The sequence below is a fragment of the Sapajus apella genome, unplaced genomic scaffold (assembly GCF_009761245.1).
Source record: "Sapajus apella isolate SASKATOON/1434 unplaced genomic scaffold, GSC_monkey_1.0 scaffold20, whole genome shotgun sequence".
NCBI classification, from domain to species: Eukaryota; Metazoa; Chordata; class Mammalia; order Primates; family Cebidae; genus Sapajus; species Sapajus apella.
The window spans coordinates 21612443-21629045 of record NW_022436960.1 but is presented as its reverse complement, the minus strand read 5'-3'; the positions used below and the strand labels follow the sequence as shown (position 1 = coordinate 21629045).

The 16603-nt window shown below is 42.0% G+C and overlaps 1 protein-coding gene across 10 annotated transcripts in view; it reads right to left on the bottom strand.

The window, feature by feature from the left end:
• The window catches only part of STON2 (stonin 2), a 174781-nt gene that overhangs the window by 54818 nt on the left and 103360 nt on the right, over positions 1 to 16603 (bottom strand). For 7 of the 10 annotated variants that reach the window (XR_004271754.1, XM_032287712.1, XM_032287708.1 and 4 more), the window contains one exon: positions 9346 to 9516. The exons of the other annotated variants lie outside the window; for them this stretch is intronic. Coding sequence is in view for 6 of the 7 variants with exons in the window: in XM_032287712.1 (XP_032143603.1) it covers positions 9346 to 9516 (171 nt within the window). In the remaining variant the exon portion in view is untranslated. The remainder of the gene's footprint in view (positions 1 to 9345; positions 9517 to 16603) is intronic. 10 annotated transcript variants of the gene reach the window in all.

The window sequence follows — 16603 nt, the reverse complement described above, 5'->3', positions numbered from 1 at the left end:
ACCGTTAGAAATGCCAATCATATCATGCCTCCTACAAAACATTAGTTAAAATACGTTGTTTAATTACACCAATTTTTTCACACAATAAGAAACAGTATAATCTGTCAGGGAGCCACTGCTGAACATGAGGTTATGATCCCTCATTTATAGTCACCAGGTAACAGAAATGGCAGGTGAGGGCTCAGAAAACATGTAAAGGCAGCATAGTCAGCAGGACAAAGACCCGGCGAGGACTTCTAAATAGTCTCCTCCCCATCTATGTCTGTGGTCAGGGCAATAATGAAGAAACTTCAGGAAATGCAATTTAGGAATGACCTATAATCCAGCTTACTTTCTCTAACAATGCTGTATGGAAATCTCATATTGGGAAATACCTTCCAGCTAGATTTCCTTTTTTCCCAGGGGGCACAAATAGTAGGGAGGCAGGGTTTCTTAGGAAGAGCAACTCAGTAAGTAATGCTATACTCAGTAAGTAATGCTTGTTTTGGGAAACAAGGCACTATCAAGCAGGTTGCCAAGAAAAAGCTGAAAAAACAAGAAGACAGGTGGCTAATCTCAGTTGGCCATTAGATGTGATCTCAGGAAGGTTACATAATCCTTTGTACCTGAGTTTCCTCACAGGTAAATTTGATACACCATGATGTTAGTTCATTTTGCGTTGCTGTAAGGGAATACCTGAGACTGGGTAATTTATGAAGACAAGATGTTTATTTGGGCTCACGGTTCTACAGACTGTACAAGAAGCATGGCAGCAGCATCTGCTTTTGGTGAGGCCTCAGGAGGCTTTTACTCATGGTGGAACGTGAAGAGGGAGGAGGCGTGTCACAGGGCAAGAGAAAGAGCAAGAGAGACGCCAGGCTCTTTTAAACAACCAGCTCTTGGGTGAACAAATAGAGGGGGCACTCACTCATTAACAAAGGGAGGGCACACAAGCCATTCATGAGGGATCTGCCCTCAGGACCCAAACCTCCCACCAGGCCCCACCTCCAAATTAGGGGATCACGTTTCAACAGGAGAATTGGAGGGGACAAATATACAAACCGTACTAGCCACATATATCGAAAGGCACAGAATGATCGATAGCAAAGCCCGTAAATTAGTGGCCTAAAATAAAGTGCCTTATTCTTCTTAGTCATACCATAAAACATAATTTCTGCCCTGGAGAATATCTGAGAATCTCAATCATATCAACACTGGTTTCCTGTCTCAATGAGACAGGCTCAGGCCCCAAGCCGTTCACAAAACAAATCAGGGAAAGATGTGTCATCAGGAAGGGATAGTTTCACTAAATCTCTTTTAACCACGGCACTGTTGGGTAGGCTATGGGAAAAGGTCCCCGTGTTCAGAGTAGATGCAAACTCATTCCTTTTCACCTGAGAAAAAGGGGGTAACAATAAAGGGATATCATGTGATCTAAGGCAATGACACCACCCACATAATAACCCTCCTGGATCTGGGCAGTGGATAACCAAGCCCAGTAACCCTTACTCTTTACATTTTAGAGGATACGGTGGGAATGGAAACAGAAGCACTCATTCTACAGGGATTCCAATGCCATTTCTGTAGCTAACAAGTTTGAAATACCATCAGGAGTTTCTATCTATCTATCTATCTATCTATCTATAATCTATCTACCTACCTACCTACCTACCTACGTACCTACCTACCTACCTACTTACCTAGCTACTTATTTATTTATTTATGGAAGTTTTTTTTGAGGTGGAGTCTCGCTCTGCCACCCAGGCTAGAGTGCAGTGCTGCAATCTCAGCTCACTGCAACCTCCACCTCCTGGTTTCAAGCAATTCTCCTGCCTCAGCCTCCTGAGTAACTGGGATTACAGGTGCACACCACCATGCCCAGCTAATTTTTGTATTTTCAGTAGAGACAGGGTTTCACCATGTTGGCCAGGCTGATCTTGAACTCCTGACCTCAAGTGATCTGTCAGCCTCGGCCATCCAAAGTGCTGGGATTATAGGTGTGAGCCACCGTGCCTGGCAGAAGTTTCTTTCCCTTCAAAATTCCTTTAGACAGATCATAGCAGCTATGAGTCCCCTGCTTACTTCCACATCACAAGGAGCAGAAGATGGCTCCAGAGGATGCATACTTCTCTGTCTCTGGGTTATTCTAGGGTCCAGCTAGGACTTCAGAAGCCTTCCAAAGCAGAAAAAAATGCAACTTCCTCCTCACACACCCTTCCCCCACTGGCAAAGAGTATTTTGATGGCCCTATTTCTTCACTCTTCTCCATATCCATGCCCTTTGCCACAACTATTTGCAGCCTCTCACACCAAAAAAGTGAAATAGGCTGAACCTGGTGGCTCACACTTGTAATCCCAGCACTTTGGGAGGTCGAGGTGGGCAGATCACTTGAGGTCAGGAGTTCGAGACCAGCCTGGCCAACACGGTGAAACCCCATCTCTAGTGAAAATACAAAAATTAGTCAGGTGTGGTGGCAGGTGCCAGTAATTCCAGCTACTCGGGGACTGAGGCACAAGAATCACTTGAACCTGAGAGAGAGAACCTGAGATCACACCATCGCACTCCAGCCTGGGTGTCAGAGAAGACTCTGTTTCAAAAAATATAATAAAAAGTTAAAAAATTAAAAAAAAAATTAAAAAGTGAAATACATTTCCTTGCCCCTTGACAAACTCCATATGACTTTCTTTGACCAACAGGATGTTAACAGATTAATGACATCATCAGAAGCTTAAATTGAGCATGTTATTCTCGTGGAGATGGCAGAGATGGACCCCCATCTCTGTACTACAGCAAACAAATGTCATGCGTCATACATGTGTGTATAAAGTACATAAAACATATCTACATATGCATAATGTGGGGTGGGTAATACTGTCTGTGAAATAATGTAAGAAGCTTTTCACTTAAAAAAATATACATTACTTTCACTTAACACTAGACACCAGGTCAAAAATTTTCAAGGTTGTTACAGTACTCTGATAAATTTCAACAATTCTTGGAGACGCTAGCTAGTGTTGAAGCTAAAAATAGCTTTATGCTGAATTTTGATTTTTATGCCAAATGCTTTTTAGTTCTAATCATTGGTGATAGCTTGGAAGTAAATAATTATGCCATTGCATTTGACAGTTCATTATTCCTATAAGTAAGAAATAAGTTTAGAGAGAATGGTGGTGTTAAAGCTGATTATTAACAGTTACTGAAATCAAATATTTATTTGTTACATTATTTCATTTGTATTTTAGGTTTCCTTTTACATTGTTTTTATATGCTTTCCGACATTACATATTTTTTAAGACTATGGAAATAATTTAAAGATTTGAGCTCTGGTGGATGATTATCTGCTAAGTTTGAAAATGTAATATTTTGATAATACTGTACTATAACTGTCACACAAATGCTTTTCTAATGTTTTAACCTTGAGTATTGCAGTTGCTGCTTTGTACAGAGGTTACTGCAATAAAGGAAGTGGAATCATTAAAACTAAAATAATAATAATAATAATAATAAAAAAATTAAAAAAAACAAAAAAACAAAAAAAAGAGAAAAAAAGTAAAAAGAAAAAATAAACATGATATAACAAAAACCAAAACCAAAAAAAAAGAAATGCACATTGTTGTATAAAACAGATTTTGTGGTTGTCTGTAACACAGCATTATTGTAAGCAACAACTGGTACACACACCATAGTAAAATTTCACCTGTAATTTAATGGTTAAAATACTGTTTGCTTTGTTTTCTTTTTTTTTTGAGGCGGAGTTTCACTCTTGTTACCCAGGCTGGAGTGCAATGGCGCGACCTCGGCTCACTGCAACCTCCGCCTCCTGGGTTCAGGCAATTCTCCTGCCTCAGCCTCCTGAGTAGCTGGGATTACAGGCACGCACCACCATGCCCAGCTAATTTTTTGTATTTTTAGTAGAGACGGGGTTCCACCATGTTGACCAGGATGGTCTCGATCTCTTGACCTCGTGATCCACCCGCCTCGGCCTCCCAAAGTGCTGGGATTACAGGCTTGAGCCACCACGCCCGGCCTCGTTTGTTTTCTTAATACAAGATAAATAATTGATATCTGAGGTTTTTTTATTAGGCTCTAGGATCTTCAGAGCAAGGTCCTATTACATTCCCAGTGTCCAGGATTTATTCATGAGTCCACATCAGGTTAACCTGATGTGTAAACCCGAGGGAGATACAATGGTAAACAATATACAATTCTAGCCATCAATCTGCAACTGTGAATTCTTCCCATCTAGCATCTGGGTTAGTCTGCTTTTGGCCAAAGGTGATCATAAAGTTTACTTCTGCAGCTACAAGTATATCAAGTCAGTAATGAACTGAGTGTTATCTGCTTAAGTAGAGATGAACTGGAATCACTGCATCTTTCAGTAATGGAGGGATTGACAAGACTATTGAATTATTGGGGTTTAATCCTGGCCAATAACCAGAGCTTTAAAAATTACAGGTTCTGAATCTTCATCTACAGATATTTGATTGAATACTCTAGCACAAGGCCTAGGCATCTGTGTTAAAAATGTCTCAGAGTAATTCTGACAATCATAAGGATTGAGGATCCACTACCCCCATTTAATAGAACTCCTCCATCCATTGATTGAATCTCTTCTACTGAGTTGAACTAAGGGTCTATAATGACATTGATAGACCCCAAAAGGGGACCATGTCCAGGGAACTACATGTATCAGTCAGCTATGTTAGTATAACAAACCATTCCAAAACTCAGTAGCTTAAAACAATAAGCATTTATTATTGCTTATGAGTCTATGGATCTGGATGGATTTGTCTGAGCTCTGCTGGGCTCACTCAAGTGTCTGAGGTGAGCCAGCTGGTCTAGGATTGCCTCACTCACATGTCCAGTGTAAAGTCACTGTTACCTGGGGTGACGGGGTCTCCGCGCCCCAGCAAGCAAGCCTATGAATGTCTGTCTATAGTGCAAGAGATGCCGGATTCTTGCAGGGAAAGAAGTGTGTGAGTGAACCTCTGAAGACCTGGGCTTGGGACCTAGGCTTGGAACCAACATACCTGGACACCTTCACTTCTATTTGAATTCTGTTCCAAAGTAACTAATAAGGCCAAGCCCACATTCAGGGGCTGGGAAAAGAGACTCCACTCCTTGATAAAAAAGCTGCAAAGTCCTATCTTAAGGAAATAGATTCAAAGAGGAGAATAATTGTGACCATTTAAAAAATTAATCCATTACACAGCATAACACCCTGGGGGTGGAGGTGAGAGCACTTTTGGCCAAATGTGATTTCTAAGCGAGGGCTGAAGTTTTCACTCTCATCTCAAAATGTTACCAAGTCCACAGGTTAAAGCTTCATCTGATATTCATTAGTTCTACTCCTGTCTGTACACACACACACCTTACTTAACCCTCAAGGTCTCAGTCTGAAACTAAATTGAAAGCAATCTATTTACTCTCAGCACTATTTCGTATTAACCTTTGGGGTTCTTTTTTTTTTTTTTTGAGACAGAGTCTTGTTCTGTCACCAGGTGCCAGGCTGGAGTGCAGTGGCACGAGCATGGCTCACTGCAACCTCCACCTCCCGGGTTCAAGCAATGCTCCTGCCTCAGCCTCCCAAGTAGCTGGGACTACAGGCACGTGCCACTACACCCAGCTAATTTTTGTATTTTTTAGTAGAGATGGGGTTTCACCATGTTGGCCAGGATGGTCTCCATCTCTAGACCTCGTGATCCACCTGCCTCAGACTCCCAAAGTGCTGGGATTACAGGTGTGAGCCACCACGCCCGCCCCCTTTTGGGGTTCTTTAAGAGGATTGAATGACATGCAACTCTTATGAGGATGTGTTCAGGACAAGTCTCTGTGATGTCTCCTCCTGGTTTAGGATGTGCCTACAGATGAAATGTGACAATGATCATCAGGGCTACACCCTCCAAAGGACCCAGAGCATTACCATGAGGAGCACCGAAGCATAAAAAGAAGAGCAGGAAACTGGAGCTGCTTGACAACTACAGGCCGATGCTAATTAGATTTTAGCCACCAGCTGTTTCCTAGGCTCTCTGCATTCTATCTCTCTTCTTTACTCACCCTCGCCAGACTGTGACCACTTTGAAAATGCACTAATACTTCAGGGCCTGAATCTGCAACTATTTTCCCTGATCCAAGCTCCAAGATGCATGCAGTCTGTCTAGGATATAGCAGCAGTTATCCTAGCATCGCTACAGCTAAGGTGCTGCTTTCTATTTTTCAGAAAAATCACCATGACCTTTTGGATAGCTCCACTAAAATTCTTCAAATGTTTACGTGTGGGCCAGGCCTGGTGGCTCATGCTTATAATTACAGCACTTTGGGAGGCCAAGGGAGAAGGATCACTTGAGCCCAGGAGTTTAAGATCAGCCTGGGTGACAAAGTGAGAGCCTGTTTCTTTTTTTTTTTTTTTTTTTTAGTTAAAAGAAGAAGAAGAAGAATTCAAACACAAGATGGTAGTGGTGGCCACAGCTAGCTAGTGTCTGAAGGCTTTCTGGAGGTGATTTAGCAACTGGTAAGGAGAAAGTACATGCTGCTCAAAGGCAAGGCTGTCTCAAGTCCATAGTCTGATACCTATTTATATATCCAGTTTTCAGTCTGCTTGGTACAGTCACTGATTAAAGGACTAAGCAACAGGAGTAGATGAAAAACACAATGAAATAAAAAGAAATGCTAAATTCACCATGAAGTTGCCTCAGAAAAGCCAAATTCAAGCAGATGTTGCATTCACTTTGCTTCAGAAAGAAACCCCAGGAAGTTCTAAAAACACACCAAAGAGGCCATGAATGGGAGCGTATGGCAGATGCACTTGAATGTGTTCAGAGTTCTAAGCTAAGGATTCTGGGAGCAGCCATCCCTGAGATCCATTTCTTAACCATGAGGAACATCTGAAGCCCCCATCCCATCCCACGGAACCCGGCCATACCGGGGATCAAGGCCCTTTGGTTTGGGTTAAATGAAGGTGGCCAGATGAAGTTTGGGGGAAGGTGGTAAGTGAAAATCCTATATAAACTGCATGCTTTTGCTTTTTTTTTTTTTTTTTTTTTGAGACAGAGTTTCGCTCTTGTTACCCAGGCTGGAGTGCAATGGCGCAATCTCGGCTCACAGCAACCTCCGCCTCCAGGGTTCAGGCAATTCTCCTGCCTCAGCCTCCTCAGTAGCTGGGATTACAGGCACGCGCCACCACGCCCAGCTAATTTTTTGTAGTTTTAGTAGAGACGGGGTTTCACCATGTTGACCAGGATGGTCTCGATCTCTTGACCTCGTGATCCACCCACCTCGGCCTCCCAAAGTGCTGGAATTATAGGCGTGAGCCACTGCACCCGGCCGCTTTTGCTTTTTATAAGTGGTTGTGGCTTTCCTGTTCAGCCTGCTGCCAATGGACCATCCCTCTACATAAGTTTCCCCTAAAAAAACCTGTCATGTTTGCTGGCCCTAGGTCTCTTCTTCCACCTCTTGACCTTGATGCCATCTCTACTGAAGTTAATAGGGGTCTAGCACTACATGGAGGAAATGTTACCAACAGTCTTCTAAACTGTATTCTATTCCTGAGCACTGATTCTGGGAGAGAAGCACGTTTGGGGTGGTGATGTTTCTGTACTGTAATGTGTAGCATCAAATGTACAAATACCTGTGAGAGTCAGGATGGCTATCAATGTCGTTAAGTGCATGGGCAACTTTGAGTGACTTCCATTAGTCTTTTAATCATAACTGAAAAGTCACAAATGTGAACCAGCAATCATTAGGCAAAATCATCATCATGGTTCCCACCTCCACTTCTTGCTCATTTGGCCTCCAAATAAGTGGTGTTCTGGGATTGTCCTTTAATGAGCTGGCTGATGGGGCTGCAGGCAATCTATGCTTTCGATTAATCAGCCAAGGGGAAACTAGAACCACAAAAAAGCAAACTACTGGTATTATGACCACAGGAACCCTGGGCATGGCAACGATGAAGTATTGGTGATTTATCTCCAGCAAAAGACATACTGCACTTTCCTGAAACTTAGAAGAGGGGCATTCACCCTAAGAAAGGTATTTGCACCCTACCTGTGACCCTCCCCACTCATCGCCTCACTCACAGCTAACTTCATAGGCTTTCTATATGCCAGAAAGTTCAGATGTGCCATCTTGGTACACCGTGTTTTAGGGCGATTCACTGCAGTTCTAGAAACCTAGACATGTTAAGCACAGGCTGCTCCGTACGGGGCATCCTTCAGTTGCCTGCACAGAGTTGCCGAAAACAAACCTGTGCTGCATATTCAGAGTCACTTGGCACAGGCCAAACCTTCACAGGTGTCACGGCAGTGCCTCTGGTTTGCGCAGTTTGTACTGCAGTTTCCCACACTGCTCTCCTATAAAACCCTTTAGCTCAGCATCCTCGCACTCTGATATAAACACAATGTAATTCCTCAAATTCACTTTACATGTAGCCTTGTCTTTCCTACATTTTTATTAATATCTTCCCGGGTATTAAAGTTTGGGCTAGGACAGGAACCAGAGGCAGTAACTTTATTCCTTCACATGACGGTGAACCAACAGCTTGTGTTTAGAATAAATATTTGAGACACAGAAGCCTGTTAACAATGCAGTGCTTGATTACTCTGAATTACTCTCTCACCCACAGCAACTGAGGGAAAGGGCCTTGGCACCAGCTCCCTGCACAAAACCTGCTTCCCAGCCTCCACCATTTGCCTCCAGACCATTCTCTCAAAGAATTCTCAACACACTATACAAAGATCTCAGTTTTCTCTCTTAAATGAGACACAAATTCCACATTGAACATCAGACTTTTTTTTTTCCCACAGCACCACAGATTTAATTCAATACGTTCATGTTCGCAAATATTTAATTGTAAGACTTACCTTGTAGCTCTTTTCCTGAAACCCCACCTTGCATCTTTCCTTCAACACTGAACTCCTTTAAATAAAGCTCCTGTGTTTTGTTGTGAGACAACACATCATCTTGGTCTGTTACAAAGCTATGGTGACACTTCAGCCACATTTCAATTAGTCAGAGGTGCCTATCTATTAAAATGCCCACAACCCTTCACACTTTTTCTTCCTCAAAACCTATCTGGTAAGCAATGTAGTTTTTTTGTTTTGTTTTGTTTTTCTACAGTGCCAAAAGTGTAAGTTGTACTAACTAGAGGTAATTAGTTAAGTTTTCTTCCAAGGCCATGCTATCAGGTTACAACTTCTAATAAACCCTGCTGCGAAAAGACATTTCTTTGTCTTGGGACCACCGAGAACTAAGCAAACAAAACACCTTCAATTGTCTCAGAAACTCTGCCATCTAAACACAATCAGAAAGAAAAGCCAACACCAAAGCAAATAAAATGAATGAAGTGGTCCTGCTGCTGGCAGCCCTTACCATTGGGAGCGGAGGCCCCCTCCGGACCCTCGCAGGGGTTCTGGCTCCTCCTGGGCTGGGGAGAGGGTGGCGAGGGGTCCAGGCGATGGGTGTGGGTGGAGGTATGCTCCGAGCATGCTTGAACAGGACTCACTGCCGTCTGCCTGCCTGTCTGCCACTCGGTCCTCTCGTCTGGGTGGGAAGGGCCAAGATGAAAAAAAAAATGTGCAGGTTACTCACTGGCCTTCTCCGGCGGGCAGACACACCCAGGAGGAGGGAGAGGCCAGGCGCAGACAGGAGAGTCTTCAGAGGCTGAGCCTGAGATCTCCCTTCAGATTTCCTTTTGTTATTACTTCCTGAACTTTAAGCTCAGTCTGCATGGGCATGAGTACTTAGGGAGGCAAATAACACTTGAGTAATTAGATTCTAAGGGCTTAATGCAAAGGTTACTTCGAAAAGGCAATGCTTTAGCACACATCCTTTTGCATTTCACCCTGAAATTTGTTTCCACTGTGTTAGAGTGTTAACACTGGCATAGGAAATGAGAGTGAAGGGTTACTCTGGGGCAGGGATCTGGAAGAGCCTGGGGCAAGCAAACTTGGATGTGATTTAAACAATGAGTTTCTAGAGTTTAACTTTTAGAATGAATTTTGGAGAAACAGGATTCTCAACAGTATCCTAGTGCCTATGGACTCAGCCTTGTCCAAGAGGCACATTCTTGAAGTAGGTATCTATAAATCAAGATTTTAGAAATGGATTCACGTTGTAAATGGAAGAACTTGTTATTTGACCGCCTGGCCTCTGATTAATCCTGACATGAAGGCTTTCACAAATGGATAATTTGTCAGTTTGGGATGAAGCATGGGTGTTCATAAACAAAGGCATGGCAGTCATACAGCCTAGAGAGGTGGAACGGAGGATGAGAGAACAGGTACTTGCCTCAATTAATCCTGAAAATGTACTTACGAGGGAGAATATTCCTCTTTCACACGTGAGCACACTGAGACCCAGAGGTTGGGGAACTTCGCTCATGCTGGGCCAGCTAGTAAACGGGACACCCAGGATTTGGACCCAGGTTTGCCTGAACCCAAGACCTGGTATCCTTCCCCCACACAGCCAGGCATGCCTGTCACCCCTCCAACGCTCGCCTTTCTTCCACTTGCAGCTGACCTAAGGCTAGGTATCTTCTCTTAAATTTTTATAACTTTTCCAAAACTGATATACCATGAAATATAATTCTGTGGGTTTTTTAATAAGTGCAATAAAAGTAGAAAATGTACTGTATAGGTTCTTTACTGTAGCTTCTTACAGCCTTTTGTATGCTAATATACGCCATGACTCTTTAAGTTCAGGACCTACAGCCCCCAAAGAGGGAAGGGATCTTCTGAGTTTGGGAACAGTATTATAGAGATGTGTTGTTGCTCTTTCTTCTTCTTTTTTGAACTTATTAAAAAATCTCAAACAGTATATAAAGGCATAAAATAAAAAGTAAAAAGTTCTCTATTATTTTTAACCATCAGTCCCATTCCCCAGAGGTAACAACTGTTAGCAATTTCTTATGTATCTGGTTCAGAAATGTTTAGCTATAAAAAGCATATGACTAACTTCTTAAAAACAACGTAACTGGGATTAAAGGATACCCATGATGTGTTATTTGGCACTTAAAAAAAAAAAAACTTAATGATACAGTTGAGATTTTCCATATCAGCATATAGAATTGTCTAGGCAAGTTAGTGTCAAGACAAGTAAAAGTTAGATTTAAAATACTGAATTACCACTTTATAGAAGGGTCTGCAGCATGGGCCACAGTATGCTTCATGACTCAGTGTCAGAAACTGGACTTTCCGTTTCAGCTCTAGCTCTATAACTTCCACACTTGACATCCACGTATAGAATGGGAAGGACCCTACGACCAATCTCATAGGTGGCTATGAGGGTCAGTAACAATAATGGCAATGATAACAATGCCAACAGCCCCAGCCAACACTTACCCAGCACTTACTCTGAGCTAGGCACTTTTGTTAATGCTTTCTATGTATTAACTGAATAAAGCCTTACCCCAAATGACCCCAGCAATCAGTTCCTATTATTATTCTCATTTTACAGATTGAGAGAGCCATTTCAGAGTGTGTACAAGAAGGGCAAAATAAATGCTTGAAGTTTTATTAATGAAGCAAACATGATATTGGCCACCTTAATTTTTGCCACACTGTGTTCCTAAATGCCGTACTATAAAGTGGATCCTATTTTCCCTTAGGAATAATGCAATTGTGAGTTCTGTTCCAAGACCTCATGTTGGCTTCTTATGAATTCAAGACATAATCAATAAAATCTTGTGAAAAAAAAGAGATACAACAATAAATCTCATAATCAGGTAAAACAGTAAAACGATGTTCCATGACTCAGATTTTGTGAGATTGGTTCATACAGCCCCTCCTTTTTACTGATGATGGAAGTAATATCCAGAAGATTGTGTGCAACTTCTCCGAAAGTACACACCTTTTTACACTGTCTCAGTAATGAAACAATTTTAAAATGTGCCCACATTTGAAACCTGTATTACACAAGGAAACTGCAACATACTCTATAATATATATAGAAACTTATTGTGTCACAAATTTGACACAATATTAATATACAAGTTAGAACAAGCATTGACGCATTTTATGAGAAATAGCTTCCCCTGCCTGCCTCCTTAGAATTAAAAGGTCATTTGAGGAATGATTTGACTGACTCATTTCTTAGAAAAGCTGTCTAGGGATAATGTGAATCAATACATTCTGATTTTCTTTTCTTTTCTTTTTTTTAATATGAAGTCTTGCTCTGTTGCCCAGGCTGGAATACAGTAGTGTGATCTCAGCTCACTGTAACCTCTGCCTCCTGGATTCAAGCTATTCTCCTGCCTCAGCCTCCTAAGTAGCTGGGACTACAGACTTGCACCACCACGCCCAGCGAATTGTATTTTTAGTAGAGACAGGGTTTCACCATGTTAACGAGGATGCTCACGATCTCCTGACCTTGCGATCTGCCTGCCTCGGCCTCCCAAAGTGCTAGGATTACAGGCGTGAGCCACCGTGCCTGGCCAGTACTTTCCTATTTTCTCAATATATTTATCTATATAAACCAGAGGCTTTCAACATCAGTCCATGGGTTTTATCCCTTCTAACACAGTTGCAGAAGCATCTTCATAGTTTGACACATTACTTGGGACCTTAGCTTGATTTGGGGTGCAAAGTTTGACCTAATCCCCTCTTGCCAATTCTTCTTTATTCTTTAAACTCTCTTTAAACGTGATTACAATTGAATAGGTACTATGCATTTTACTCTCAAGTTTAAAAAAAAAAAAAGTGACAGAGAAACTAATTTCTTCCCCCTTCCAGCTCTGACTCTCATCTCAATATTTGACTATAACTTTCAGCACAGTGCCTAGAGTATGGTAGGGGCCTGTTATTTAGCTATTTTCCCCTATCCTGCCCTCTAATTTAGTGTAATCTTCCTGTCCAATGGACTCACCACTAACAGGTCTCTCCTCCCCTCCCCTCCCCTCCTTACTCCTTCCCTCCCGTCTCTTCCCTTTCCATCCCTTCCCTTCCCTTCCCTTCCCTTTTCCTGAGAGGGAGTTTCACTCTTGCTGCCCAGGCTCAAGCGTAATAGTATGATCTTGGCTCACTGCAACCTCCATCTCCTGGGTTCTAGCAATTTTCCTGCCTTAGCTTCCAGAGTAGCTGGGATTACAGGCACCCACCACCACACCTGGCTAATTTTTTCATATTTTTAGTAGAGATGGGGTTTCACCATGTTGGCCAGGCTGGTCTTGAACTCCTGACTTCAGGTGATCCACCTGCCTCAGCCTCCCAAAGTGCTTGGATTACAGGCGTAAGCCACTGAGCCCAGCTTGTTTTCTTATTTTTGAGGTCAGGAGTTCAAAACCAGCCTGGCCATCATGGTGAAACCCCATCTTAAATTTAAAAAAAAAAAAATGATGTCCATCCAAACAGAAGTCTACAGCGTGAATAGATATCACTGTCCTGCTCTGAAATACATACACATGTAAAAGACGCAAGTGCTTGCTTCAGCCGCTCTACAGCCAGTAATAGGGAAAAAACAGCAATGCACAATGGCGTTGAAGACAGAGTCTGAACCCCACTTCTGCCACATATGCTCTGGTCAAGTCAAAGGTCAGAGTTCCAGATTCCTGGTCTCTTGAGTGAGGATGATATCCTCTCCCTCATAAGGCTGTGACTGAAGATTAGCTGAAAGATGTAAGACATTCTGTAAACTGCAGAGTACCACACAAATGTCAGGCTGTAACCTCACTGCTTCTGACTCTCTGAATATGGTGGCAGTGGGTGTGATAATTGCTTTAAGAGAAGAACCAAGTTGTTTCTGTTCTTCTGGATTCCCCAGCACATGATTGACTCAGCTGCTGCTCCCAGAGCCGGTCCATCATGCTACTAAATTGCAGGAGAAAATGGGATTAGCTTATTCTCCCGTGGACACTAACCTTTTCCTTCATTCCTCTTGCCTTAGCAGACCTCCTGAACTACTTCCTCTTCGCATATTTACAAAACTATTTTTAAAATCATTACGGAAAATTTCAAACATACATAACAATGGAGAGAAAGGAGTAGCAAACGCCTCACTTCGGGCTCACTAGCTTCAACAATTATCAATTCATTAAATACTTGTTTCATCAATATCACTATCCACTCTGGATTATTTTGAAGCAGATTCCCAATATCATATCATTTTATCCATAAACATTTCTGCATGTATCTCTAAAATATAAGGATTCTGTTTTTAAACACAATCAAAATATTACACCTAAAATGTGACAGCTGGGCACGCCTGTTATTCCAGCAGTTTGGGAGGCTGAGGCTGGTGGATCACCTGAGGTCAGGGGTTCAAGACCAGCCCTGCCAACATGGCAAAGCCCCATCTGCCTGTAATCCCAGCTACTCAGGAGGCTGAGGCCGAGAATTGCTTGAACCGCAGAGGTAGAGGTTGCAGTTAGCTGAGATCGAACCACTGCACTCCAGCCTGGGCAACAGAGCAAGACTCCGTCTTAAAATAAAATAAAATAAAATATGAATTATAATTATTTAACATTATCCAATATCCAGACAGTATTAAATTCCTCTTAATATCGCCAAGATTTTTTTTTATACTTTGTTCAAGTCGATATTGCAATTGGCTGATAGGTGCTGTCATTTCATCCAAACATTCTTTTTCCATCTTTATTTTTTTCCTTGCAATTGATTTGGTGAAGAACCTGGTTCTTTGCCAGAAAATATCCCACAATCTACATTTTGATCGTGGTATGATTTAACATGTTCCTCTCCCTTTGGAATTTATAGTTAGATTTAGAAGCTTGATCACATTTAGATTTCATTTTCGGACAGACTAGCTACTTGAAAGGCAGTCTTACGTACTTCCATCAAGAGGCAAATGGCATTTGATAAGTTCTGGTATTTGTGCCCTTAGCAGCCATTGAGAATCAATGGTATGGCATTATTCCCTAGGGATTGAAAATGATTTTCTTCCACTTCTTCCTCATTTATTAACTGGGATGCTATTAGTATTCAAGGTTTATATTTATCTAAAATGAAAGCATACATTCCCCACTTCTGTTTTTGGCCATGACATGTTATGCTAGACAATGTATATTTTTTTCACCTACATATTTCATTAAAATCTATTTTACTGAGAAGATTATTTGGTTTAATAAAAAACTACTCAGATTTCTGTAAAACAACAACAACTGGAAAACATTATTCAGAAACCTCAGTCAAAGAGTGGTGAAGGACTGGTCCACAGCACACCATTCAAGTTCAAACCTAATTTTGCCACTTGTGAGCTCTATAACTTTGATCAAGGCTTTTCATCTTCCTACCCTCAGGTTTTTTTCATCTATAAATGGAGAAAATAAAGGTTACCTTATAGCTTTTATGCGAATTCATGATAAAGCATGCAAAGAGTATGTTTCAGTGTCTGACAAACAGTAGATACTCAACAAGTTGTAGTCACCACTAGTTTCCTCATTGTCTCCCCCATACCAAGCACAGTGCCTGGCAAACGGCAGCTGCTCAATCAATATCAAGTGAATAACTAAGCGATGATTGGCTTTACTTTGTCTCAAGCTGATGGTGGCTTTAATAGATGCTGGGAATGTAGAAGTGAACAAAACAAAATCTCTATTCATGGACCTACATTTAATTGGTTGTAGGAATGGAAAAGGGCATGATTTGCTTCCAGGTTCAATTATCCCAGTCAGCTATTTTGAAAATAAGTACTATTAGTAACCCAGGGTTGAGGAGCAGAATCAACTCAACTGTATTTACAGAGATGTAAGCAGACATCAGTTTCTCCAAAAGGAAGAAGTACCAGCATTGCTATCACCTTGACTTGGCCTGAGGCGCTTTGAGGGCTCACTCCATGTACTGAGTTAAACTGTGTCCCTCGAAAGATAGGCTGATGTCTGCTACAGTTTGGATGTTTGTCCTCTCCAGATCTCATAATGAAATTGGATCCCCAATGTTGAAGAGGGGTGCCTAATGGGCGATGTATGGGTAATGGGGTGGATGCCTCATGAATAGATCAGTGCCCTCCCTGGGAAGGCAAGGGGGCAAATGAGTTTTCATTCTATTAGTTCCCAAGTGAAGTAATAGAATGTCAAAAGGAGCCCAGTATCTCCTCTCTTACTCTCTCACTGCCTCTCTGGCCATTTGACTTCTGCACATGCCAGCTCGCCTTGTGCCTCTCAGCATAAGTAGATGCAGCCTGAGGCCCTCAACAGACGCAGAGGCCAGTGCCATGCTTCTTGTACAGCCTAAAGAACCACGAGCCAAATTATCTTTTTCTTTATTAACTACATTCTCAGGTATCCCTCTAGGGCAATACAAAAATAGACTAAGATGTAGAAGTCCTAATCCTCAGAAACTATGAATGTGACTTTATTTGGAAATAGGGTGTTTACAGATGTAATCCAATGAAGACAAGGTCTTCATTGGATTAGGGTGAACCCTAAATCCAGTCACTGGTGTCATTATAAGAAGAGACACAAAGATACAGGGGAAAACGTCATGGGAAGATGGAGACAGAGACTGGAATTATGCTGCCACAAGCCAAGGAGAGCCAAGGACTTCTAACAACTAGCAGAAACCCCGCTGACATGTTGACTTTGGATTTCTAGCCTCCGAGCCTGTGAGAATACATTTCTGTTGTTTTCAGCCACCCAGTTTGTGGTAATGTGTTACAGCAGCCATAGGAAACGAAAACA